The sequence below is a fragment of the Balaenoptera acutorostrata genome, chromosome 1, assembly GCF_949987535.1.
Source record: "Balaenoptera acutorostrata chromosome 1, mBalAcu1.1, whole genome shotgun sequence".
NCBI classification, from domain to species: Eukaryota; Metazoa; Chordata; class Mammalia; order Artiodactyla; family Balaenopteridae; genus Balaenoptera; species Balaenoptera acutorostrata.
The window spans coordinates 99,761,626-99,788,623 of NC_080064.1; the positions used below are offsets into that span (position 1 = coordinate 99,761,626).

Below are 26,998 nucleotides of genomic sequence, written 5' to 3' on the forward strand. Positions count from 1 at the left end.
TTTTTACCAGGATGATGAACGTTTTATTAAAAATACAAGGGGAATCTTTGAAGCTCATCTGCTTCAAAGTCAGTTTGCTAAATATATAAATTGATATTACCTTAAGTGATTATACTAAGTAAATCCTAGATTTTACTAACAGCAAAATAAAATATTGACCTCACTAAAATGATGAGAGCAAGGAGAGGCTAAGACATCAGGAAAGAGGCTGGAAAATAAATATCTGTTACATATCTTGGGCTTAAGGCAAAATATAGGATATAGGAAGAAGAAAGATGTATAAGTGCTTTTTCCTTCAGATCACTTGCAATCTAAGTAGGTTGAAAGAAAAGACAGAAAAATGAGGAGTGTTTAATAACAATGCAAGAGGTAAATATCAATTGACCACGTTATATAATATGTCACATGCCAGTTCAGGATTGATTGCTAAGTAAATAGAATGTTATTGGTTATCCAGGTTCCTGATACATTTTTAGTGATGTGTTACTTCTGAGTTATCTGGGATTGGTGAATTTCATTTTGCTTTTAATGGAGATTTACTAGCCTGATCCAGTTTTACAGAATCTTAAGTCTGTGGGGTTGAGTTTAAGTCATTGTCTCTAAAACAGCAAAATCTATATTCTAAATTTGGTTATTGAAAAAATTAATTCATATTTATAGTATTTACTTTGTGTCAGGTACTATAGGAAGCATTTTACATTACTCATTTAATTTTTATAACAAACCTATAGGTAGATTGTTACCCTCATTCTACAGATGAGGAATCTGAGGCACAGAGAAGTTAAGGTTGTTACTAAAGGTAGTACAGAAAGTAGTAGTGACAGGATATAATCCCAGTTCTGTTAGACTCTAAGGCCCAAAAGTATTAAAGAAAATAAACATATAGAAAAGACCAGATTTGAGAATACAGCATTTATGGTTAAGTGGAAGGAGCACTCGGTTTTCAATAATATATTAGACATTTTTTAAATGATGAAAATTTTCTCTTTTCACTCCCACGATAAATTTTGTGCCATTTTCTAGAAATTAGTTTAATTCCAATGAGTCTAAATCCTCTTTTATCAATATTATCAAACAGTAAAATCTGGTTTTCTTTCAGCAAGTGAAAAGGAACTTCCAGAACAAAGGTTATACTTGTAATGTTGTTATCATCTTTATCCAGAATGGTTGCTTTATTTCCAGCTGTTCAGGCAGCTATTTATAGTTTATTAGGGACTCCAGAGTATAAATGATTTGAAGATTAATAGATTCATATTGTGTGTAAAAAGGATTCCTTTTGACATGCTTTTGGTAACATTAATAAAAACCATTTTGGAATCACGTTTTTTGTCTTTCTGATCCCTGACATAGAAGTATTCAGGTATTTTTAAAGGCATACTGTTTATATTGCTGTTTACTTTTATAAGTATCACTTCAGAATTGGCAATAAATGGCAAAATTGCATATCCTAATACAGTTCTGGTATCAGCCTGAGTCTTGAAAATAAAACCTTGTACTTAAATATAAGCCCCCATTTAAATGGGCCATAATTCTTCACCTTTACATTTGGAACCACTTTTCATGTTGGTGATTATCATCCAAAGAATAAAGAGATTGATTTCCTATTTTAAGATTGAAATATATATATAATTTATACCATTATCGGGACTTCCCTGGTGGCGCAGTGGTTAAGAATCCGCCTGCCAATGCAGGGGACACAGGTTTGATCCCTGGTCCGGGAAGATCCCACATGCCACGGAGCAACTAAGCCCGTGCGCCACAACTACTGAGCCCACACACCACAACTACTGAAGCCCAGGCGCCAGAGCCTGTGCTCTGCAACAAGTGAAGCCACTGCAATGAGAAGGCTGCGCACCACAATGAAGAATAGCCCCCACTTGTGGCAACTACAGAAAGCCCGCACACAGCAACGAAGACCCAATGCAGTCAATATATATATATATATATATATATATATATATATATATATATATATATATATATATATATATATACTATTATCTACATATAATATTATTGAACTATTATGTATATATGATATATACATATATGTTATTTATTATAATAAATAAATTATTTATTTATTATAGAGAGATGGTGATTGCTTCATGTTTCTTTTTGTAGTTTATCATAGCAAAGCTGAAATTTTTGGAGAGCAAACATGGTATATCCAAGGATATTATGTGGTTTTATTTTAAGCTTTCAGTAGTGCTGTGTTTCATTCAGCCTGTAACAGTAAAAATAAATGAGTAATAGATGACTAGTATGTTTTGTCTGCTATAGTAATATCTTCTATCATTGAATCTGTCTAACCAGCCAGTTACTTTACTGTTGTCTGAAATAAAGATCATTGTGTTTTCTGACAATGTAGGAATTTCTGTTCAGTTAAAATATGTGTTGTCATTGAAGTAAAAATAATGAAATTGCAAGAAATTGATTGATTTTAGCTGTACTCCTGAACTCCTCTCCCCAAAAGTGAAATCCAGATCATTTTAAAGTTCTTATAAAATAGCTGAAATTTCATTAAAATATTAAAACTCAGCCTTGATAGTTTTTAGTATAGGTACTTAGCCTCTAAATTTTAACCTGAAACATAAATGGTAGTGGTAGCATGGCTAGTCATTCATGTTGATAACCAGCCTCCACGATGGCCCCCAGTGGTCCTCCCTCCTGATATTCACACCCTTAAGTAGTCCCCCCGACCCACATTTACCAGGGTTGGTCTGTGTGATTGCAAGAATACATCAGAAAGTAAGTCACTTCTGAGATTAGGTTACAAGACAGTGGGACTTCCATCTTGATGTGTCTATGCATGTCTGTCTGTCTCTCACTCTCTCACATCACTTGCTCTGTTGGAAGCCAGTACGTGCAAGGAACCAAGGCCTAACCCAGCAACTAAGCTTGGAAATGGATCCTGCAGCCCTAGTCGTGCCTTCAGATGGCTGCATCCGTGGCCAGCAGCTTGACTGCAACCTCATGAGACACTGAGCCAGAAGCACCCAGCTCAGTCCTCAGCCCCTCCCAGATTCCTGACCCTCAGAAACTGTATGAGATAAAAAATGTTTACTAAGCATTTAAATTTGGGAGTAATTTGTTATGCAGGAATAGATAACCAATGCACACCTCCACTAAAGCTCTTCTTTCATTTGTCAAATCTTAACATCTATTTTTGGTTATTGTTGTTATTATTTGTGGTGTTAAATGTGTAATACATAAAATTCACCTGACTGAAGCATTAAGTTGGATGGAAAATACTATATTCCGTCTCCCATTTTCCAATCCAGTGTTTGGTATAATACAGAATTCACTTTTCCCATATTCGGGTCCCATATTAGAATGTACTTAAAAGAATTGTTTTGTGACAAGGAGCCTTTTTTAGATTATTCCGCAGATTCTTTTCATTTATGTGTGAAGCTACCAATTTTGTATATCTTGTAATTACTATGCAAGTGATTATGGAATTACTGTGAAATACTTCAAGAGAAAACAGACAGCTTAACAACTATTCTCAGAGAAGTCTGAGACCTCACCAAAGAAGCTCCTCATCCATTACTTGTAACTCTGTGATGCTTATTAATTCTACAGGATAATAACAGTGTGGGTTTTAAAAAGTCATATTTTTAAGGATTAGTTAACTATATACTCAAACCTGAGAGAGAGAGCTTCTTAGCGTCATCAAGACCATGAATTGTACTCCCAGCTCTGCTCTCCCATCCCACTTTCTCCATGGTGTTCTGAAAAGGAAAAGGTCATAAAAATACTCAGGTTCACTTTTTCCTTTTTGCCCTACTCAACCAATTTTAGTACCAATAATTGTTTCTTTTCCATAGCTAATCATACAGAAACAGTAATCATGAATAAAAGATGTGACAGAAAAGTGGAATTTCAACTTCTTAGTTTTTTTTTTCTCTTGCTTCCTTTGTGTTTTTCTAAACATGGATTTGCCTTAGGACATTAATAGCTACAGATACTTTCAGTGAATCCTGGGTTATCAGTCTCATGTTTTTATACCTGAACTTAAAGAAACAGATGTTCTTAATGAAAAGAAAACATTGATGAGTCCCATGTTCTTTGACATTAATGCTCTTAAATATGTAACTAAAAATTAGCTTTTTTGTCTATTCTTGCCATGATTCTTAAAAAACAATAATAAAAATAGCCAATTTTGGAATTGGTCTTGTCTTCCTCTATCCTAAATAGACAAGATTATTTTGAAATTTTACTGAAAATTTCCTTTTAATTTGGACCTGAAAAAAAATAGGATTCTGTCTTTCAAATCCCTCCCCGCTTCAATTCACATGCTCACATGTGCACACCCACACACACGCACACTTGTAATCAGGTTAGGAGGATGGTTATCAGTAACTTAAAGGAACAACTGAATTTCACGCTTCAAATATTTCGTATGCAGATGTCACCCAAATACTCCAGTAATGTCATCACTTAAGGCAGTTGTAGTCCAGCCAGAAGTGAAACCTCCAGGGCTTCTAACTCTGCTTTGAACATCTGCCAACTGATACCAACACAAATTTGTAACACAAGGCTAATTCCTGAGTCTTGAGCTTGGACCGTCTCTAATGAAGAAGGAGGCATCAAATTTTCAGCACTGAAACATGTCAGAGAAACCCCATGTTTGCTTTATTTTCTTGAGGGTTTTTGTTTTTTAAGCATGGTCACTGAATTGTGTATTTTTCTTTTCAAATGGGTTCCCATTTGTGGGTAGTGGTAGCTCCTGATGAAATAATTTTTAAAAATTGAGAAATAACAGTAGTTTTCATAACTAGATTTCATTTGAAAGCTTAAATTATATAGTACTTTGCTATGATTTTTGAGAAAGTTTCCTCAACCCTCTATTAACACTTCATTTTTTTTTTTTTTTGTAAAATATCTCAGGAAACATTTAGATGTCTGTTCAGTAAAGTAATTGTTAATTTCACTCTGTTCACCTGCGCGTAATATATGATGCTTATATGAAATAGTACTTCAAGTCTTTTCTAGCAGATATAAGAGGGAAGCCTAAGAATCTCCTTTCACTCCCTTCCTGATCATTCGACCTGACTTGGCACCCAGGCCCAAAGCCATAGGCCAGACTCCAAGCACCAGCCCACATTCCCTGCTCAAGTTCCCTTTCATCCCCAAAGCTCATCAAGCCCTGAAGGGGACAGAAAGGAGGATGGAAGACAGCTGAACAGAGGTTAGAAGAGGGGGGTGGAATTTGGCAGCAGGTAGAAGGACTTTGTCTGCACCTCTAGTGGTGAGTGCCTCCACCCTCTTGACCGGCCAACAATTGAGTGAAGTTCTATGTGGACAAATCACAAACAGTCCTCGATTACAATGTAAAAATATCTTTAGTGTCCTTTACTTATCTACAGCCACCTGGTTAGGTCTCTAAACATATAAACTCTTAAAGGTATTATGCTTACCGTATTTTAGAAATGCAAATGCCATAACACAGAAAAGATAAGATATACCTGTTGGTAATAGAAGCATTCATAAGCTGAGGCAGTAAGTGTGGTGGTTAAGGTCACAGACTCTAGAGCCAAGCTGCCTGGGTTTAAATCCCAATTCTGACAGCTTGCTAGATGAGTAACCTGAAACAAGTCACTTGACCTCTCCGTAGTAATTTTCTCATCTGCAAAATGGAGATGATAGCACTACCTTATAGGGTTGTAAAATTTAAATAACCTGAACCTAAACACTTAGATCAATGTCTAACTGGTACTTAGCTTTACATAAGTATTTGTTCCCATTAATATTGCTATGCCCCTTTTCTGATGTTGTTTCTATACTTAGATGACCCTGTCTGATTTGTAGTCAAAAGGTTACTTCATACTCACACCACTACCTTTGACGTCTAACTACTAGCAGATACCCTCCTCAGCAGTATTTGAAAGCAAAACACTTATTTTCCCTTCTTCCCCAGGCCCAACACAGAGATACTTTCATTGAAGAACGCTATGGAAAATACAACATCAGTGATCCTTTAATGGCACTCCAGAGAGACTTTGAAACACTGAAGGAGAAGAACGATGGCGAGAAGCAGCCAGTCTGCACAAACCCGCTGTCGATCCTTAAGGTGGTGATGAAGCAGTGCAAGAACATGCAGGAGCGCATGCTGTCGCAGCTGGCTGCCGCCGAGAGCAGGCACCGCAAGGTGGGTTCACCGCCGACGTGCGCCTGCAAACTCCTGAAATGCCCGACACTTTGTCAGCTGCCAGCTCTCATAGTAGTTTAACTGGGAGGTCTCACAGGTGTAAAAAAGCCCCTGAGCTTACCTGAGAGCCAGGAGATAGAAAATGCAGGTCATTCCAAATGTTAAATTTAGGCAGTGTGCCAGACGCATTATTTCAGATGGCATTTCTTCTTGATACATGACACTCCAAAACACTTGGTATGTTTTTTCAGCTCTTGGTCATCCAAACTCTGGCAACAAACTGGGGCTTGACCAAGCCTTGTAGCTGAACGGAGTGTTCTCTCTTTGCTTACTTAAGTGATAAATAGAAAGATTAACAGGTATTTGGGGAGTGCTATATCAGAGAGAGAGAGAGAGAGGAGTAGAGAATTTACCTGACTATAAACATACAAGCCAATAGATTATTTTCATTTATTTCTGGTTTTGAGTTTCATTGCATTTTACTTCTCATGAAACCATAAACAGTCCCTAGGGTTGTTTACCTTAAAGCTGTTCTACCCTGTTAGGAAAGTGTGTGTGTGTGTGTGTGTGTGTGTGTGTGTTTTTCTAGGTCTTACAGCCCCTGAGATAGGAAGGCAAACCTGTGCTTTCCTCTACCTCATCTCCTTGGAATTCTTCTAGTGCTTGTGATTTCATTCCCCGACTTATCATTTATGGCTCAGATTTGGCCTGGAAAAAAATGCTTGGCTAGAGTCTGCATTTTTAAGAACTATTGGTTTAGATTTATATCAACAAGGGGGGACATCAGTGCATTTAGTAGGAAGCATTTTATTCTGAAAAAATTGGGTTAGCAGCTGCAGTTTGATGGACCTTCGTTTACTTTTATGGTTACCTGCTTTAGAGAGCCATCTGCTTAAAATGCATCTGACAAAGTGCTTAAGGGCTTAGGTCTTGCCCATGATTTTTCTTTCCCTTCACAGAGTCCAAACAAAAGGCCAGAGTGGGAGTTCTTAACCACGAATGGGTCTCAGATGTTCCATGATCCCCCAGAAAATATACAGAATGCCAAAAGTTCATGCATTTTGTAGAAAATGAGTTTTTTTCCCATATCCTTACTTGAATTCTCAGAGCTCTCCAAGACCCAGAAAAGTTTAGCCTCTGGACTAGACTGAAGTAACCTGAAGACATTTATGCCCCAATTTAAAAGGTGTCAATGAGTTTGAGGTAGTTGCCTAAATTTGGGGGCTTTTACGTAATATTATAAGAAAATCTTCACAACATCCTTGTTTGATAGGCAGGCCTGTTTTCTATTTCGTACATGAAGTAACTGAGTTGTACTGAAGGGCTGGCTGGCTGTCATGCCCATTGAAGGTGTAGTGTTGGGATAATTTATGGTTCTAGGTGATTGGGGAGAGGAAGAGTTAAAAAATTCAAAATTCCCTAACACTGTATTTCAATGTAAGATAGTATTAAATATTTTAAAACAGCTGCCTATCTGATCTTAAGTGTTTTATCAAAGTAGAACACTGGCTGTGTTAGACATCAAACTAGAGGCTTATAATTAGGGCGCATATAGTCCCAGTTTGCCTGAGAAAATTCCAGTTTAAGCCTGTTGCCTTGGCATAGTTGTTAACAATACCCGCTTTGGCTCTCAGACATGTTAGTGGTTTGAACAGTCAATTACGTGGTTACTCTGCTTATTACGAAAAATAGGGTTCCCTAGTCCACCCCTTCCCATTCTCTCTCCTTCTCAATATTAGAGACAACCACTTCTTTCTTTTAACTGTTTATTTTGGCAGCTAACTTCCATATTTCTAACTGATATACTGCTCTCTCTTGCTTTATCAATTTTAGACACTTATATTTACTTTCTTTTATTATAGATGTGGATTTCATTATCTTACACCCCACCTCCCTTCTCTCCACCCCTGCCATCTCCCCTAAACAGACATAATACCCTTTCCTCACTGTCATTCTCTGTCATATCTGTTATTACTAGATCTGGAGACTGTCACATTCTGTTTCTTCAGAGGATAAACATCTGGTGTATTCCCGGGCAGTAGATGCCTGGCTGAGCATTCTGTGTACAGGAATCAGGTTGCGGGGACGAATAACTCTTCTGAAAATACAAACTTGGAGCCAGTGCCCTTGTCTTCTCTCCTACATCTCACCTCTCCGGTGCGGTATCTGCCACCTGCGGGTTCCATATGCCCTTGGGGTCCTGCAGCGCAAAGCAGCTTCCTCCCCCGTACCAAAGTAGTTACTACTCCTCCAGCCACTTTCTTTCTTCAGAATGTTATTACAATTTCTTGTCTGCCAAAGTCTCTCTTTTTGACTTTGTGGGTTTTTATTCTTTTCATCCCATTTCTATCATTTTAGACGTCTCCGAAGGGAGAGGAGATGATCTACCACCTTTAGCCAAAAGCTGTTCTTTCTATTAAGTTGCAAAAGTTTTCTTTTTTTTTAACCAGAAGGAAATACACCAAAATGTTTTCATTTTTGTATTTAAAAAGGAGTCCCAGAAAGTTTTCTCTCTCCATTCATAACAGTTGTTAGTGAGGAGAAACAGTAGGAAATGGCCATTGGGATGACAGTGCTCCGGACTAGGGAGGTCTAGGCCAAGGCACCTCTGAAGCATGAGCAGAAGCTACGAAGGAATCCATAGCCATTGGAATATTATGCAGTTGTAGGCAGGATTATGTGGGGAAATGTCCCTTTAAATTTGTATTCTTAAAATTGGGCTTAATCCCTTGGCACAAGGATAAGTGGAATGGGGTAGGCAGGTTAATTAAAAACCCTTGTGAAAAATCTCCACTTAAGATCTCAATAATTGAGCCTTTGCAAATGCAGGATAAAGTCAAGAGAGTCTTTTCACCTCTTATCTACTGTCCACGAAATGCATATATTAATTAAGCAAGGCACAGTTAGGATGTCACCTATTTGAAATGTTTCATTTTAGGCTTCACTCTCTGGTACCTCCAGTGATTTGAACATCAAGGGAGAGCCTCAGCTTTCAGCTTTCCATGGTCCTGCCTTGCTTCATCACCTACACCTGTCCCCTAGTCCCACCAAACTTTTATTAATTCTCTGAAACCTTCTCAGCCCCTACAGCTAATGAGTTGCTCTCTTCTATTTACATGCCACTTCGTGTTACCTCGGATAAGTGTGTACCGTATTGTTTCCTAGCACATCGCTTGCATCTCTTTCACCCTTCTAGACAGTGTGCTCCTTGATGGCCCTGACTGGGATTTACTTATTTATTTATCTATGGAATGATCTTGGGTACTTAGAAAGACACTTAGTATTTAATTGTATTCTAAGTGTGACTCCTTGATATTTGAAAATGATTTTTTTTTTTAATTCCTTAAAGGTAATCCTAGACCTTGAGGAAGAAAGGCAAAGGCATGCACAGGACACAGCTGAAGGAGATGATGTCACCTACATGCTGGAGAAGGAGAGAGAGCGGCTGACTCAACAGGTAATTAAGGTGGAGGGGCTCAGAGCAGCATTTGCCTAGAGTAGCATTTCTTGAAGATTATTCTGCAGGGTGTAAATTGGTGTTGCTCGAAAAAAGGGGGCTTTGTGGTCAAATAAGTCTGGGAATTACTGGATTAAACAAGTTAAAGAGGTTTCTAACTTCAGTTTGTTAGACCCTTTAGTATGCAGAAGCACGCTGTGAGTCTTCAAGAACAAGATAGGGTATTCTGTGTTCAGCAAATTTATGTTTTCATAAAATCTTTTAACATAGATCATTCACTATGGGACTGTCGTTCCATAGAACACGCTTTGGGGAACACTAACTTTGAACTCTCCAACTTTTTTTGACTTAGGACTCCTGGTAAGAAATACATTTTACACCACAACCCAGTATATATACACATATATACATATGCCTGAAACAAAAATCTCATGAAATCACACCTAACCCTTACTGCTTATAATACACATTGATATTTTCGCTTCTATTTCATTTTTTTTTATTTCTGATCACGGCTCACTGAATGGTTTGCCGTCCATGAATGAGTCTCAGAGTTTGAAAAACACTGACTAAAAGGGTTCCTTCAACCCTTTCCCTCTCACTCTGTGCCTTAAATAGGGTTGGGATGATGATTAAAGCAAATGGCATTTGTATAAGAAGAATGATTCAAATGCAACTACTTACGTTTGTTTGTTTTTAAGACCAGAAAGAATTATTACTGAAGCTTTAAAAGTTATCAGCAGCATTCATCACAAAATCTGGTTGATATGGCTTTCTGCTGTTTTGATTGGTTCTAATCCTCTGAACTTTCCATAACATAAAACATGATGATTCAGATTCCCACAATAACCCTGAGACAACAAGAGCTAGAAGTGCCTCCTAAATCATCAAAGAAAGATTAAGTCGTAGTGTGTACATTTTTATGGTAGGTGTTCTGATACTTAAATATTTGATGTAAGCACATGGCATACATGGTAATCCCATGTGCCAGAGAACAGCTAGCGTGATACACTCTACTTGATAAGAGTTTTTCAGTATCTCTTTGTTTCCTTACTCTAATCAAGATGTGTGGTGGCATTCTTTTGTAGTTGGAATTTGAAAAGTCCCAAGTGAAAAAGTTTGAAAAAGAGCAGAAGAAGCTCTCCAGTCAGCTGGAAGAGGAGCGCTCCCGCCACAAGCAGCTCTCCTCCATGCTGGTGCGCGAGTGCAAGAAGGCCACCAACAAGGCCGCCGAGGAAGGCCAGAAGGCGGGAGAGCTGAGCCTGAAACTAGAGAAGGAGAAGAGTCGGGTGAGCAAGCTGGAGGAAGAGCTGGCTGCTGAGAGGAAGCGGGGCTTGCAGACGGAAGCCCAGGTGGAGAAGCAGTTGTCTGAGTTTGACATTGAGAGGGAACAACTGAGAGCAAAGCTGAACCGAGAAGAGAACCGGACCAGAACTCTGAAAGAAGAGATGGAGAGTTTGAAGAAGATAGTGAAAGACCTAGAGGCTTTGCACCAGCAAAGTAGCCCCGGCGAGCAAGGGAAGAAACCAGTAACCCTGTCTAAAGGCACGGCAACTGAGCCGCCCGTGCTAGTGTCTGTATTTTGCCAAACGGAGAGTTTTCAGGCAGAAAGAACCCATGGGAGCAGCACGGCCAAGGTAACAGCCACAGGGCTGCCTGGTCCCACCACTCCTGCTTACTCTTATGCAAAAACCAATGGACATTTTGACCCAGAAATGCAAACTACCAAGGAGCTGATTACAGGCAGCAGTGTAGAAAACCAAGCGCCTCCACGAGAGAAGCCTGTGGGATTGGCCCAAGAGAAAGCAGTAGAGAATGGTGGGTGTCCTGTGGGAATAGAGACTCCAGTCCCAGCGCCTGGTCACCTCCCTTCCAGTGGGAGTTCACTGTCCCCCAGCAGCACTGCCTCTTCCTCTCTCACATCCTCTCCTTGCTCTTCACCAGTACTAACCAAGCGCTTATTGGGGTCATCAGCTAGCAGCCCTGGCTACCAGTCATCCTACCAAGTAGGGATCAACCAGCGGTTCCATGCAGCTCGGCACAAATTTCAGTCCCAAGCAGATCAGGACCAACAAGCTAGTGGTCTACAGAGCCCTCCATCCAGGGATCTATCCCCAACCCTCATAGACAACTCTGCCGCCAAGCAGCTGGCCCGAAACACAGTCACCCAGGTGCTCTCCAGATTCACTAGCCAACAAGGACCAATCAAGCCCGTGTCTCCCAACAGCTCTCCCTTTGGCACAGACTATCGAAATCTGGCCAACACTGCCAGCCCAAGAGGTGACAGCAGCCATTCACCTACTCCAGGGAAAGTGTCTAGTCCTCTGAGCCCCCTGTCTCCAGGGATCAAGTCCCCTACCATCCCCAGAGCTGAGAGAGGAAACCCTCCACCCATCCCACCCAAGAAACCTGGCCTCGCTCCTTCTCCGTCTGCTGCCACTCCACTGAGCAAACCTCATCCCCAGGCATCCTCTTTGACCACCACAGAAGACCTTGCCAGCAGCTGCTCTTCTAATGCTGTCGTAGCCAATGGCAAGGATGTTGAGATACTCTTGCCTACCAGTAGCTAGTCCCTAGGAGGGAGTCTCCACATTTGACATTCCATCAGATTTCATCCAAGAGCTCAGAGTCAAGCCATTGAGTCAGATCATGTTATTTATTTTGATAGTAGCTGAAACTATCTGTATAATACATTTAGTGTATTTCACCTTTTTGTATTTTTTAGGTAGAAACTAAGTAGTTTGGATTTTTATGATCCACATCTTTGTGCTAAAGCTAGAAGGGCACCTCAAAGATGTCTAAGCTTTGCAGTCACCATCGTGTTATGATGGAGAAAGCTAATTGAGTACCAGGTGGTGATTTCCTGTCTATTTGGGGACTAGAGTCACTCAACACTCATTTTGAATTATGTGGAAGTGGCTCATGCAGACTTTATTCCAGATGAACATGTTTTAAAAGTGCCTGAAATTAGACTGCCATATGAATGTGATTCTGCAGCAGTAACACAAAATGGATCATTTAACTGCAAAAAATGAGACCCTCTGTGAATTCTTAATGTTAAAAACCAACACTGCTTTTAATCCTCTTTCACTGTTTTTTAATACAAGTTTTGTGTTCAGAAACAAGGCTGCATAAGTAGAATGGGAATCCTAAAGGTGGGTGTGAACTTGCCACAAAGCTGAGCGTTATAGAGCCCTTGAGAAACCCTCCTTAACATTAAGCAGTTGGGGTGCTGATTTTCTTGTACTTTTGAAAAATTACATCGCTCCCAGTTTCCTGCATAAGTTTTTGAATACAATGAAATCACATCTCCTTCAAAAATATCTTCAGGCATCTACTGTTGTGTAAGGAACTTCTGATTCCGATTGCTATTACTTGAATAGGAAATGGTTACTCATTCTGTATAAAAGTTTGCAACAGAATGAGATCTTTATTCTGTAATGAAAAAGCAATAACTTAAAGTTCACTGTCTTATAGTTATAATATTACAGTTCACTGTAATATTATAAGTCAGAATTATACAGGTTTTAGCAAATTGTTACACTTTTCTCCAAGCTGCCAGCACTCTGTGTCTATCTGTGGAACCAAATTAACTTTTGCCTAAATGGAAGTATACATATATCTGTATAGATAAACACCCCTTTACGTGTTTAACATACACACACTTAAACACATAAATATTAGTGTGATTATATCTTTGGAGTTTGCAATATAGCATAAAGGACGAGTAGAAATGCATGTTAAGATTACCTACCAAAGCAACTAGATATAGCTGGGACCCAGTCAGTCAAAGGAGGAATCTTGTCCACTGGGAGGGGAAAATTTCAAATGAAATCAGGTCTTCAGCATTATAAGAAGACAAGGCCAAAGCAACCCAGTGTCAACAAAACTCAACTGGTCATATAAATGAGTGAAACAGGTCGGTCACTCACGTGATGTATGACAGTTGGGAGCAGTGGGAGCTGTAGCAAACTGAAGTGCCCAAGCCCCGTTAAAAAGGGCACCCCCTGTTCAGTTTCAGCTGCTTGTTGCCATGCAAGAATGCTAAACCCGTGTTACCAGCTCCTAAAATTTTTATGAAATCCAAATTTTCATGAGAAACATTCTCATTTTTAAATATCAAGAACTGATCAAAATTTAAATACTGCTAGTTAAACACTTCTGCAGCTGGATTCAGCCCACAAGCTGCCAAGCTGCAGCCTCTTTCATTCTAGAAACTTCTGTCATTTCCATCACAGCAAGTTTGTGAGGACAGAAGCCTCCAGACTTTCCAGCCTATTGGCTAGCACAGCCAACAAACTCCGCAGAGTATAATGACTAGTCTCCTCTTCCAAACAGGACTGTCTGCAACCCAGCTCAGATATGGTGGGTACATGATTTTGTGTCCACAAGGATGAAGAGGCCTTGGTGTCCTCACATACATTCTTCTAGCCAATATCTATCCAGCAGCCACTGACCTGCTATAATTTAAATCTGTTTCCTCTTAATCCAGCATGAGTTGATGGGGGAAAAGCAAGTGATGGAAATCAAGATAAATCACTATGGAGTATATTGGTGTCTGCACAGCTTATGGTCTGACTAAAGACAATACATCAAAAAATTAAAATACTATTAATGCCCCAGCGTGTCTACCAAATGATAAAGGGGTTATCTTAAACTTCCCAGAGCAATCATGCATTAAGTTTTATTCCCGTGCATAGTCACATGAACTGGATGATAAAATAGCTGAACTTTCTAAGCAGAAGAGGGGGCTATAATCCCAGAGTGTTATTACCTCTTGCTTTAAATGGTAATCTTACAAATTGCATTGTGCTCTTCTTTTGTTTTGGCATAGATATATAGAGAGAGATACTATAAGGAAGTTTATTTCTTAGGAAATGCACTGAATAATGTATTTCTTTTACAGTGTAATATGGGGGTGGGGAAATGCAAAAGAAATGTGTATTTTTGCTAGTTGCCTATCTTCTGAGATAAATAAGCACAATACTGCAATGGATCTAATAATCCAGCTAGGTATTATAGATAAGTATTTAAGTTTGCTGTAGATTGTGTGTGTGCTAAGTAAAAGTTCTGTGATTCACAATTTTGGTCTTAACCCATGTTGCAAAAGCTATGTTACTGGTCAACAGATTATAATGCTGTGCAATGCATAGCACAAGCATTAACTAGTCATTAACATTTGTAAAGCCAAATGTACCGTGCAGAAGTCTTCACCTGTTTTTATAGCAGACTACATTAAAACAAGTTAAATCCTACTGTCTGGGCAAAAGATAGTCTTGTTTGTATGAAATGAAGAATGTTGCACAACAGGGCCGATTTTGTTGGGGAAGGAGCAGATTGGTGAAGAGGGAGCGCTCACTCCTGGCTTTAAAAAAACAAACGAAGTCAGTGACCCATCCAGGTTAGACCCCAAAAGGAGCTGGGACATTGGTTTTCCTTAGACTCTTAGAGCTGGGAGAAGTCTCCACAATGACCCGGTCTGTAATTTTTAAACCATTTGGGGATTCTGGACCTTTTGAGAATCTAAAAACAGCTAGACTCTATCCCCAGAAAAATGTATATGCTTATGTGCAAAATTTGGTTGATGGCTTCACAGTGTTTAGAGACCCTGAAGCCATCCATGAATCATGTACTCTAAGAATGCCTGATCTTGTCCAGCCCTCTCATTTTACAAATGACTAATGCATCTCTTGTCTCCTAGTCCAGTGCTGTTGCTGCTACACTGTTAGCAAATGCTAGTGTAGCCAGACAAAAGCACTTGAAAATCCTTTGATGTACAAAAGACGTTCAAACAGTGTGGATGTTTACATATCTAAGTTCCCAGCATTTAAGCCAATTAATGATCATTTCAACAAACACAGGGTATATCCATTTTTTCATAACAGCCTCACTTCAGCAATGCTGCCTTGTCAATTTGTGTGTGTGTGTGTGTGTAATTTATAAAGAGCGCTTCTGATGCTTAGCCCTTGAAACAACTTCAAATGTCTTGAGAAATGCTGCTTCAAAATATTTTGTGTTTTCATAATGCATCAGAGGTAGGCAATGAGCATTGTTTCACGGGAGTAATTTTAATTTAATTGCTATAAAACTAGTTGAGAAAACTTGAGAGCCTGTCCAACCCATCTGCTCACGTATCAGTGGCCAGTTCATTGGTACAAGTAAAGGAGGAGAAAGGAGACTGGGGTAGTGATTCTCAAACTTTACTGTGCTTAAGGGAATCCTGCTAAAAATAAGGATGCCTGGGGATTGGGCCTAGGGACCAGGTGATCTGAGGATCACATTGTGAGAAATGGTGCCTCATAGCCCACACCTGTTCTTTCACAAGAACTTACTTGCCTCTAACCTAAGGAGATGTCTTGAGCTCTGGAATCTGTTTTGCTAGAATGTCAGTGATACTCGGAGTCAAGAGTGCCTACGTGGATTCCAAGCACCGTGTTAATGATTCCACACACATAGTCCCTCACTAATTTGCACGAGGGTGCTGTGAGGGGTTATCATCTCCAGTGTGCACATGAGGTAGTTGAAGACCAGAGATTTGTACTAGAGACCTTAGTAAGTGACAGGGCCTGAATTGAAAACCCAGTACTTTGCTCTTTCCACTACCTGCTTCCCAAATGAGAATCTCCTGAGTCACTCATTAATGCCAGTTCCAGGCCCCTCCCCCTGGAGATTCTGATCAGTAGACCAAGGTGGAGCTCAAGATAAGTGCCTGGGCTGCTGCTTAGCATGAGGCAGGTTTAAACCTTGCAGGACACCATGCTGCTCCTCCACCGCCCTAACCTAGAGACCTTTTATCAGGTCAGGTAAATGCAACAAAAACAAGACATCTTAATTCCCCTGAAGCAACTCATTAAGACGAGACAGAAACCAAAATAGCTACTGTAGAAAACCTCAAGGTACGCTCTGGCTGGGGGGTGCACAACAACACAAAAAGTTACCAGAGACGGGGCTTCCCTGGTGGCGCAGTGGCTGAGAATCTGCCTGCCAATGCAGGGGACACGGGTTCGAGCCCTGGTCTGGGAAGATCCCACATGCCACGGAGCAACTGGGCCCGTGAGCCACAACTACTGAGCCTGCGCGTCTGGAGCCTGTGCCCCGCAACGGGAGGGGCCGCGATAGTGAGAGGCCCGCGCACCGCGATGAAGAGCGGCCCCCGCACCGCGATGAAGAGTGGCCCCCACTTGCCGCAACTAGAGAAAGCCCTCGCACGAAAACTAAGAGACCCAACACAGTCATAAATAAATAAATAGAATAAATAAAGTATTTTTAAAAAATGTTAAAATGGTTAATTTAAAAAAAAAAAAAAAAGTTACCAGAGACAACTGAATAATGCAAGTGGGGTTTAAATGCCATATAGGGTCGTTAAAGGCGGTCCTAGCAAAAACAGATCTTTGTGGGCAGGAAAAAGTTAACTAGAAAAGAAGCAAATGTCTTTTCTCCTCTCACCAAAGCATTACTTACCTGGAGTTCTGCACTGTCTCCCTGTGTTTGCATTATGTTTCAGTTGGCTTGTCTTGGTCTTAGGATGAGGTCAGGGAGAGAGGCACAAGAGGGCCCCAAGAGCTGAGTCCTGTTTCAGGGAGACAGACAGCAATGTGGAGTGCTCTCTGCAAGGGCTTGGGCTGGTATAAGAAGGAGCTCCCAGGCCACAGCACTCTGCAAAACATTCTCAAATAACTTGTAGGGAAGACCTAGGAATGGGCAAAAGGCACATTGAGAAAGGACCTTGCTGAATTACACATAAATGTCCCCCTCCTACCCTCTAAATCCCTATAAGCAAAAGAGAAAAGACAAGCTTCGGAAAGAATCCAATGGGTACTTCTGGGACACCTACAAGTGATTCCCTTGGAGGGATGTAAAAGCAGCTTCTTTTCTCCCAGCGGTGTGACTACTTGTGCTGCTGTTAGGCTGGAGGGGCACAGGGAAGGTCTCGTGGCTCTGCACACTGTAGACGGTTGTGTGGTTGGCTTGGAGAAATCACTAGGAAGTGTACCAACAGGCCTTATCCCCGACAAGAGTCCTACTCACTAATTCAGCATGGCAGACACTCAGGTCTCCCTTCAGGAATGAAAGATTTATTTCCCTAGCTGCAGGAAATGCTGACAGGAAACAGCCCTCGGCTATAAGCCCCTTATAGGAATTGCCTTAACTGAAGAAAGCAATTTGACCAAGGTCACATCTCCCATCCATGGGCAGTTCATATCTAAAGACTGATTGATATGGAATATAAAGACCTGGCCTCCTTGTCCCAAATCAAGGGAGCTCTGAAGGGACATCTCAGCTTCAAAACCCCCTGTAGGGTTGGCTGAACCCTCTACTGAGACTGCGTTGCAGCTCAACTTTCCTGCCCCTTCATTTTCCTCCCCTCCCCTCTCTCCCTGTGGGTCCCAGGGTTCTCTCTGGTAAGCCTCTTGCACCTTAATCTCTCAGACTCTGTTCTTTCTGTCATGGTTAAGTCCTCTAAAGGTGGGTGGACACATTTTCTGAGTATTTTATTTGGTGCCAAGCTCTCAATCAGGTATATTACATATGTTACTTCATTTAATCAACTCAACTACTAAAAGAGGCAGGTTATTCCTGCTTGACCCATAAAGTAATGAATACCTACTGAGGCACAGTACATTGCTCAAGGTCCTACAGCAGAGCAGGGCTGAGATTCAGCGGCACAGCTGGGATTCAAACCTTCATCCATTTGGCCTTCAAGTCCACTCTCCTTCCAGTGGCCACACTATAGTCAAAACTATGTAATACATTTGGGGAGTTCAGAATATTAGCTTATGGTCAGTCATACACCTAAGTATGAATCCACTGGTTCACTAGATTTCTTTTGAGACTTTCTTTTGAGACTTTGAGCTAGGAACAGGACACTGAAGGAGTGGGGACTTTGGTAGGGAGAAAGGAGGGGGATGATCGTCTACACACATGGAGTCATCAAATGTTAGAGCGAGAAGGAAGCTTAGAGACCCTTGATTCTAGCTCCCTCGTTCTACAGATGAGGAGAATGAGGCCTGGGTTGAAAAGTCAGTCAGGCTGGCTCCCTCTTTCTGCTTCAGCTACCCACTCCTTCCCTCCCTAGCTGCTCCCTCGGGCACTCCTTCCTCCTCTCTCCTGTTGCTCTACAATGTCTGACCTTTGATCCTGTTCACCTGGGCTTTGTCCTCTGCCTTCTGGCCTAGGGCTGCTTGCCATCCTGCTTGCCACAAAAATCCTGTCCTCGTGTCTCTCAACCAGTTTGACGGCTGAGGTGAGGCTGGGAGTGGGGAGGATTGTGGAGCTTCTACTCCCAGGCCATGCCTCCATCTGTAGCATCAGCTCTGGGAAGCACTTACTCATAAGGCATGTCTTGTTCCTGAGGTGTGGACGAGAAGCCACTGAGGCCATGAGCATCTATCCCTCCCCGCTTATGAATCTGACCTGCCACACCTGCCTGTGGAGGAGAGGGCAACTGAATACATGGGGAGAGACACCTCCTCATCGTGCTCCTGCTTTCCCACCTGAGCTCAAACCCATAGCTCTCCCAGGAAGGGTCTTTTGCATTCTCAAAAGACTTACCCATCTCCGTTCTCTGTAGTGCCCACTCCCCACTCCCAGCCCCCCAACACAAATCAAAGCCTTTCAAGACCTTTTGGGCCTCAGAGCAGACAGGGTGTCCTCAGGGTGGTACGGTGGTGGCCACAACATACAGGCCCCTTCTTCATCCCTAGTGTGTTTTCCTCTCCTGAGTCTTGGTGAGTCAGCACCACAGGGCCACACACAAGGCTCCTATTCAGGGCTCATTTTCCTTCTGCTCTAACTCAGATCTTGGCAGCTCTCTCTCTCACACACACACACACATACTCTATGTGAGCCTTATTCTCACCAAGGGAAAGCTCTGCTCCCTGCCCCGGTCTCCTCGGTTTCCCCCAGTAACCCCCCTCCACACACACACACACACACACACACGCACACACACGCACGCATGCCAACATTCCTCATCCTTACCTTCTGGGAGTTTTCAGTCCCAGCTGGATACAAACATAAAGGAGGTAGAGCAATATAGTAATGTTAAACTATTAAATCCTCATTCACATATTTTCAACTGGTGTTTGTTGTTGCTGTCTCTCTGCAGACCCTGAGCTATATTGAGAAGGACACACACACACACACACACACATTTGCTGTGCCCGCCTGTCACTTATTCAGGTTATGTTTATTAAGCACTGACTCTGTGTGAAGCCTCATGCTAAAGGTTGGAATTTACACACTGACGGGGGAACAAGCCTTGCAGATGTGACATCTCAGGGCAGTGCTGGGCAGCAGGTGCCCCAAGTGGGTGATGAGGCCCCAAGTGCCTATGAAGTTCAGTAGAGCAGGGAAATCTGTGGGTCTAGAGACATCGGATTTAAATAAACAGAAGGGAGAAGGATCCTGGTTTGCGTTGATAGGGGTATGTGTATCATCTATGTATGTAGGACGTGGGGATGCAGAAGTTGGAGGAGCAAGAAAAGTCGTTCAGAACAAGGACTTTGCCATCCTCTGTGTAACCCTGAGCGAGTCAATTAACCTCGCTAGCCTTCATTTCAGCATCAATGTAATGAAGATATGAGAACCTTCCTCTTAGGGTTTCGTGAGAATTAAATGAGATAAAGCAGGCAAGTACGTAGGACATGGTGAGTAGTCTGCAGATTTGCAGCCTTTGTGAAAAGAAGCAGCGGGCGAAAGGGCGGCTCCAGGGCTGCGAGTCCAGAGGGGAAGCTGAGAGGTTGCCACGGGCAGCCCCGCCCTTCATCGGAAAGCTGAATTGCTAGCGCCCCCTGGTGTTTCAGTCGCTAAGATTCTCTCTACACCGAGGTGTGGCCGCACACCCACCTCCTTAGAAAAGGACGAGTCAGCGGTGTGGAAGGGACCCGCTTCAGCCCGGCTGGCGCGGGCGGGGTGCGTCCCTTCCCCACATCCGCGCTCTGCCACCTCCCTGATGGCCTAGTCGGGAGCTCAGCCACAGTCCCTGCCTTAGGCACGGATGGAAGCACAAACTAGTAGAAGGGGAGAGCATACCAGAAACCCCTTCATAGGATTGTGAGCCTTAACTGAGCAAATCTAAGACTCCAAACTAGTTAGGGCATAAGTAACCACTCAGAAAGCGATAGCTACTAGTATTATGTAGCTCCTAATAGTAGGTGATCCATAACTATTTGTTACACAGGGGTCAGGATGACTCTATCAACATTTATTTATATATTCATTCGTTCATTTACGTATGCTTCAAAATGTCTTGCTCCTCCTATACTGTTTATGCTGAAACAAACAAAAGCCTTAATAAGACAAATAAGTGAGCAAAAGCCAGCACTCTGTGGGAGGAAAACAAAGAGATTTCATTCGTTCAAACATGCATACATTAGCTCCTACTAGGTGCAACTCACCGACTTAGGCACTGGGATAGAGAAATAAATAAGTTACAGGGCCTTAGGGGCTTTAAATGCTGGTGGGAGAGACAATGCGACACACGGTATTATGCGGACTATAATGAAAATAGAAGACCGCTCTCAAGCCTTTTGAGACGGACCACATTCTATGGAATGTGTACCTCCCAGGGCCTCTTGCCTTCTGAGATGGCCTACACTCTATGGAGTGTGTCCCCTTAGTAAATCTACTTCTTACCTGTCACTTTGCCTCTCGCCGAATTCCTTCCTCATGAGACATAAAGAACCCGAGCTTCAGTAAGTCCTGACACCATTTTCACTTGCTCATAGGGTGCAGAGTGCAGAGGCCTTGTCCCCCAGCACTTCAGCAAAATGTCTGTGCCCGACACTTCAGCTCGGCGGGTCGTGTGCAGAGATGCCCCGCACACACTGCGATTCAAGATGGCGGCGGCAGGCCGTGTGCAGGGACACACACCCCGCACTGTGACCTGGAGTGAGTGCCAGGAGCAGCACAGCTGCGCCAGACCGGCCAGAATTCCATCCTCCTGCCTCTGACTAGATCCTTATAAAACAGCCCCGCTGAAGGCCTTTCAGGGAGATCTTGCGCTCAGGAGCACTAACTCACACCTCTCCATCCTTTGATCAAAGAATGAAGCTTTCCTCTGCTTCTGAAAAGAGTGAAAAATCAAAAAGATAAAAATAGGAATAAGCTGTAGTGACACAATTAATCCCCAGTGGAGTCAGGAATGGTCTCACGGAGGAAATGACACTCAATCTGCTCTTGAAGGAGGGGTAGATGCTCCCAGGAAAAGAAGGCAATGAAGGGTATTCCAGGTAATGAGAAAAGTGTATGCAATGCACCGAGTTGCCAACCAGCATGGTGAGAAGTCTGGGTGGGAGTGTGGATCTGGAGAAGTAAATGGGTTCAGGAAAGGGCCCAGTCTGCCCAGGAGAAGAATTTGGACTCTATTTGGTGGGTCACTGGGAGCCTGAACTGAAGAGGCATCATGAGAAGAGGCAGATTTACCATGAACTTAAGCTTCAAGGACCATGTTTGGCACAGCCCCTTCCAAACATGAAGGGCCCAAGCAATGTGTTCATATGGTCATATGTTTTTATAAAATTTGCAAAAGTATTTTAACTGTAGTCAGTTAAGACTGCTGTCTCTTTTCATGGTGGCATCTATATCACACTTTCCCCCATATTGGGTGACCTTGGAGTGGTGGCCACAGCATTTTGGGAGTTTAGCTAAAGGTAAATTGAATAAGGGGTTATTTTTTTAGTAAAATATATTTATGTGGTTTGCAGTCACTTTCGTGTATAGTTGAGTTTTTGCTAGCCATCCCAGTGTAGAAATGGCTTCCAGGAGTGGTCCTATCAAGCATTGTGCTGCCTCACCTTGCATAATGACATGAAGGAGAAGCACCAAAGTTTGTATTGATATAAATATACCTTATAGAACCTGGCCCTAAAAGTAAAATGGGAAATGGAGGACAAACAATGTTTTAAATGTATGAAGCCAGAAGCTGGTCTCTAGAAAATTCTTCCAATTATTAGATGTGTAAAATTATAACTGGGTAATTAATTTCTCATCAATGCTAGTCAAAACAAAATTTCTCTTTTGTCAGGAAAATATTCAATAATGCAGTATACACAATTATAAATGCACCATAAATACAAAGATTAGAGTATGGAGTCAAAAGATACGTTTTTTAAAATTTTAGAGAATTCTGCTTCTGACCAAGATGGAATAATAGGGACTGGATTTGTTCTCCCATCTAAAACAACTAAACACTGAGCAGAATATATTAAACAACAATTTTCAAGAGATTGGACATCAGGCAACAAAGGATAGAGATAGAAAACAAATGAAGTGAGTCCTATGATTGACCCAGCAGTGAAAGGGGAATCAAGGTAGGCCTGGCAATCTCCCTAAGTACAGGAGATAAAGCTGAGAGTTGGAAGAGAAGAGTATTGTAGACAAGAGAGATGCAATGAGAGAGAGGTCCTGAGATCCTCAAAGGATTCCTCTGGGGTCTTCAACTAAGTACTAATCAACATATGCATGTGAGGAAATGCCCAAAAGCCAATGAGAGCCACCCGAAAGGATTAGAGGGAACAATACTCAGAGCTCTCATGGGACTGTGTGTAGTTTTCATTCTCATTAACCAGAATGACAAATCTCATAATTCACGGAACATGGGATAGAGTATTCATTCAGAAGGCTTTGTCTCTATAGTGGGCCAAAATTAGCCTAAGTGCTGCTCTGCTCCCACCTTAAAAAAAAAAGTTTAAAAGAAAAACTAAAAAAGGGTCAAACTATTTGCAAATGACTGCATCCCAGAACAAAGCTCAAGAATTTGTATAGGAAAACAAAAATATCTGTACCTAAAAAGCTAAAATCAGGGAATTCCCTGGTGGTCCAGTGGTTAAGACTCCACGCTTCCACTACAAGGAGCACGGGTTCAATCCCTGGTCAGGGAAATAAGATTCCACATGCCACACAGCATGGCTACAAAAAAAAAAAAAAAAAAAAAAGGGATTTCCCTGGTGGCACAGTGGTTAAGAATCACCTGCCAATGCAGTGGAAACGGGTTTGAGCCCTGGTCCAGGAAGATCCCACATGCTGAGGAGCAACTAAGCCTGTGTGCCACAACCACTGAGCCTGTGCGCTAGAGCCTGCAAGCCACAACTACTGAAGCCCACACGCCTAGGGCCTGTGCTCCACAACAAGAGAAGCCACTGCGATGAGAAGAGCACACACCACAACGAAGAGCAGCCCCCGCTTGCCACAGCTAGAGAAAGCCCGCGCGCAGCAACGAAGACCCAACACAGCCAAAAATAAATAAATTTTTTTTAAAATTCTATTAAAAAAGAAGTTCAAATCACAATATCTAGCATCTAATCAAAAATTACCAGGCACACAAAGAAGCAGAAAAATTTGGCTCATAATTAGGAGAAAAAGCAATCAATTGAAAATTAATGAAAAATGACACAGTAGTAGAATTAGTAGATAATTATATTAAAACAGCTATTATAACTGTATTCCTTATGTTCAAGGAGATAGAGGAAAGATTGAGTTTGTTAATTTGAGACATGAAAGATAAAGCAAATACATAAACTTCTAGAAATGAAAACCACACTATCTGAGATGGAAAAAAACATTGGATGGTATTAATAGCAGATTACACAGTATGGAAGGAATAGTTGAAAAAATACCAATAAAAACCATTCATAATGATACATAGAACATAAAGATTTTTAACAGTAAACAGAACATCAGTGAGCTTTGGGACAAATTCAAGTCACATAATATAACTGAAGTCCCTGAAGGAAAATATTTGAACAAATAATGGCCAAATTTTTCCAAATTTGATGAAAATGAGAACCCCAAGCACAGGAAACATGAAGGAAAGTACACCAAGGAATATCATAATCAAATTGTTTAAAACCAGTGATAAAGAGAAAACCTTCAAAACAAGCAGAGGGAAAAGACCATATTCTGTACAGATGAACAAGGATAAGAATTACAGCAGAATTCTCTTTGATAACAATACAATCCTGAAGACAGTGGAGTGATAGCTTTAGAGTACTGAGGAAAAAACTGTCAACCCAGAATTCTATACCTGGTGAAAATACCTTTCAAAACAAAGGCAAAATAGAGATTTTTCTCAAACATGCACAATCTGAAAGAACTTATCACCAGCAAACCTGCAGTACAGAAATACAAATTCCATTAGCTGTACAAGGAAGGGAAAATGAAGAGCACTAGAAATGGTAACTACGTGGGTAAATTTGAAAGATTGTTTTTCTTATTCTTTAAATCTCTTTACAATTTTATAACAATGAGTTGTGGGGTGTATAAAATATGTAGAAGTAAAATGTATGACAACAATAGCACAAAGGCTGAGAGAGAAGAAATGGAAGTAAGATTCTTATACTATCGTGAATCAGTATAATATATGAAAGATGCACATGATAAGTTAAAGTTATATACTGTAAGCCCTAAAGCAACTGCCAAGAAACAAAACAAAACAAAGAACATAAAAACGAAATCATAGCGTGACTGGAGAGGGGCTGCACTGACAATAAGGTCAGTCATGGCGGTATGGACGCAGATGCTGCTTGGCATGTGGAACGTCAGAACTATGCAAGTCCTAGGCTTCAGCTCTCAACGGTCTCAGCCCCAAAGGGTCAGAGAATTTCCACCCTGGTGCAGATGCCATCCAGGAGACCCTTGGGGCCTTTGGAAAGAGAACAGGCTGAAGAGGAAGGATAACTCCAAGCACAGACTAGAGAACAATTGTCAACCTTGAAGAAACACCATGAAGATGAGATCACTCATCACATAAAGGAGATTTAGCCCCTGCGGAAAGATACTGAGCAGCACAAGCAAGGGATCAAGAAATTAATAAAATGTGATGATGATTAAGTACACACAGTTCCCCATAGAATGGCTACATATCATTGCCCACTTCTCGGTAGACATAGTTCTGGTTTCATTAATATCTATCTGTGTGCTGCCAATGGATTATAATAAATTGTTATCAGTGAAAAAAAATGGAATCATAAAAAATAATCCAAAACAAAGAAAAAGGGGAAAGGAGAGCAAAGAACAAATGATAGAAGAATAGTAAGATTGTTGATTGAAAACCAACAATCTCAATAACCACCTAAAATGTAAATGGTCTGAACAACCCAATTAAAGGCAAAGATTGTCATAGTGTATTAAAAAAGCAAGACCCAAATATATGCTGCTTACAAGAAATCCACTTTAAATAGAATGACAGAAATAGGGTAAATTGTTATAGAATACTCCAACCAAATGGAGCAGAATACATGTATTTTTTTGTTAGTGCACAAGAACATTCACTATGATAGACCATTAAAATGTCTCAGTAGGGCTTCCCTGGTGGTACTGTGGTTAAGAATCCACCTGCCAATGCATGGGACATGGGTTTGAGCCCTGGTCCGGGAAGATCCCACATGCCGCAGAGCAACTAAGCCCGTGCACTACAACTACTGAGCCTGTGCTCTGGAGCCCGTGAGCCACAACTACTGAGCCCATGTGCCACAACTACTGAAGCCCGCATGCCTAGAGCCTGTGCTCCACAACAGGAGAAGCCACCATAATGAGAAGCCCATGCACCACAAGGAAGAGTAGCCCTCACTCGCCACAACTAGAGAAAGCCCGTGCGCAGCAATGAAGACCCAACACAGCCAAAAATAAATAAATTAAATAAATAAATTTTTAAAAAATAATTTAAAAAAATAAAATGTCTTAGTAAGTTTAAAAGGATTTATGTCATAGAAAGCATGTTCTCTGACTACAATGGAATTAAATTAGAAATTAATAACAGAAAGGTCTCTGGGGAATCCCCAAATATTTGGAAAACAACACAGTTCTAAATAGTCCATGGGTCAATAAAGAAATCAAAGAAGAAATTAGAAAATATTTGTATATGAATGAAAATGAAAACACAACATATCAATATTTGTGGGATACAGATAAAGCAGCACTTATAGGGAAATTTATAACATTAAAAGTCTACATTAAAAAAGAAAAAAAGGATTAAAGTCAATTAAGAAAGCAGAAATAAGTAAGCAGAGGAAAAGGAATTACAAAGATCAGAGCAGAAATCAGTGAAATGGAAAACAAAAACAATAGGGAAAAATCAATGAAACCAGAAGCCAGTTCTTTAAGATCAATAAAATTGACAAACCTCTAACCAGAATAATTAGGAATAAAATAGAAAAGACACAAATGGCCAATATCAGGAAGGAGAGATGCCATCACTACAGATTGCACAGTTATTAAAGGGAATATTGTAAATAATTTTATATCAATAAATTTAATAACATATGAAATGAACAAATTCCTTGAAAGACACAAATTAGCAAAGCTCACTCAAGAAGAAATAGGTAATCTGAATAGCCCCAAACATATTAAAGAAATTGACTTCTTAGTTTAAAACTTTTCCACAGAAG

General features: G+C 41.2%; 2 protein-coding genes across 6 annotated transcripts in view; one reads left to right on the forward strand and one right to left on the reverse strand.

The window, feature by feature from the left end:
* CTTNBP2NL (CTTNBP2 N-terminal like) overlaps positions 1-13,078 on the forward strand; it is a 64,775-nt gene extending 51,697 nt beyond the window's left edge. For both annotated transcript variants that reach the window (XM_007169385.2, XM_007169386.2), the window contains 3 exons: positions 5,924-6,154; positions 9,504-9,611; positions 10,700-13,078. In XM_007169385.2, the coding sequence (XP_007169447.1) occupies positions 5,924-6,154; positions 9,504-9,611; positions 10,700-12,181 (1,821 nt within the window). In that variant the 3' untranslated portion in view covers positions 12,182-13,078. The remainder of the gene's footprint in view (positions 1-5,923; positions 6,155-9,503; positions 9,612-10,699) is intronic.
* ST7L (suppression of tumorigenicity 7 like) overlaps positions 1-26,998 on the reverse strand; it is a 151,711-nt gene that overhangs the window by 577 nt on the left and 124,136 nt on the right. For all 4 annotated transcript variants that reach the window (XM_007169393.2, XM_007169389.3, XM_007169396.3 and 1 more), the window contains one exon: positions 3,650-3,734. In XM_007169393.2, the coding sequence (XP_007169455.2) occupies positions 3,650-3,734 (85 nt within the window). The remainder of the gene's footprint in view (positions 1-3,649; positions 3,735-26,998) is intronic.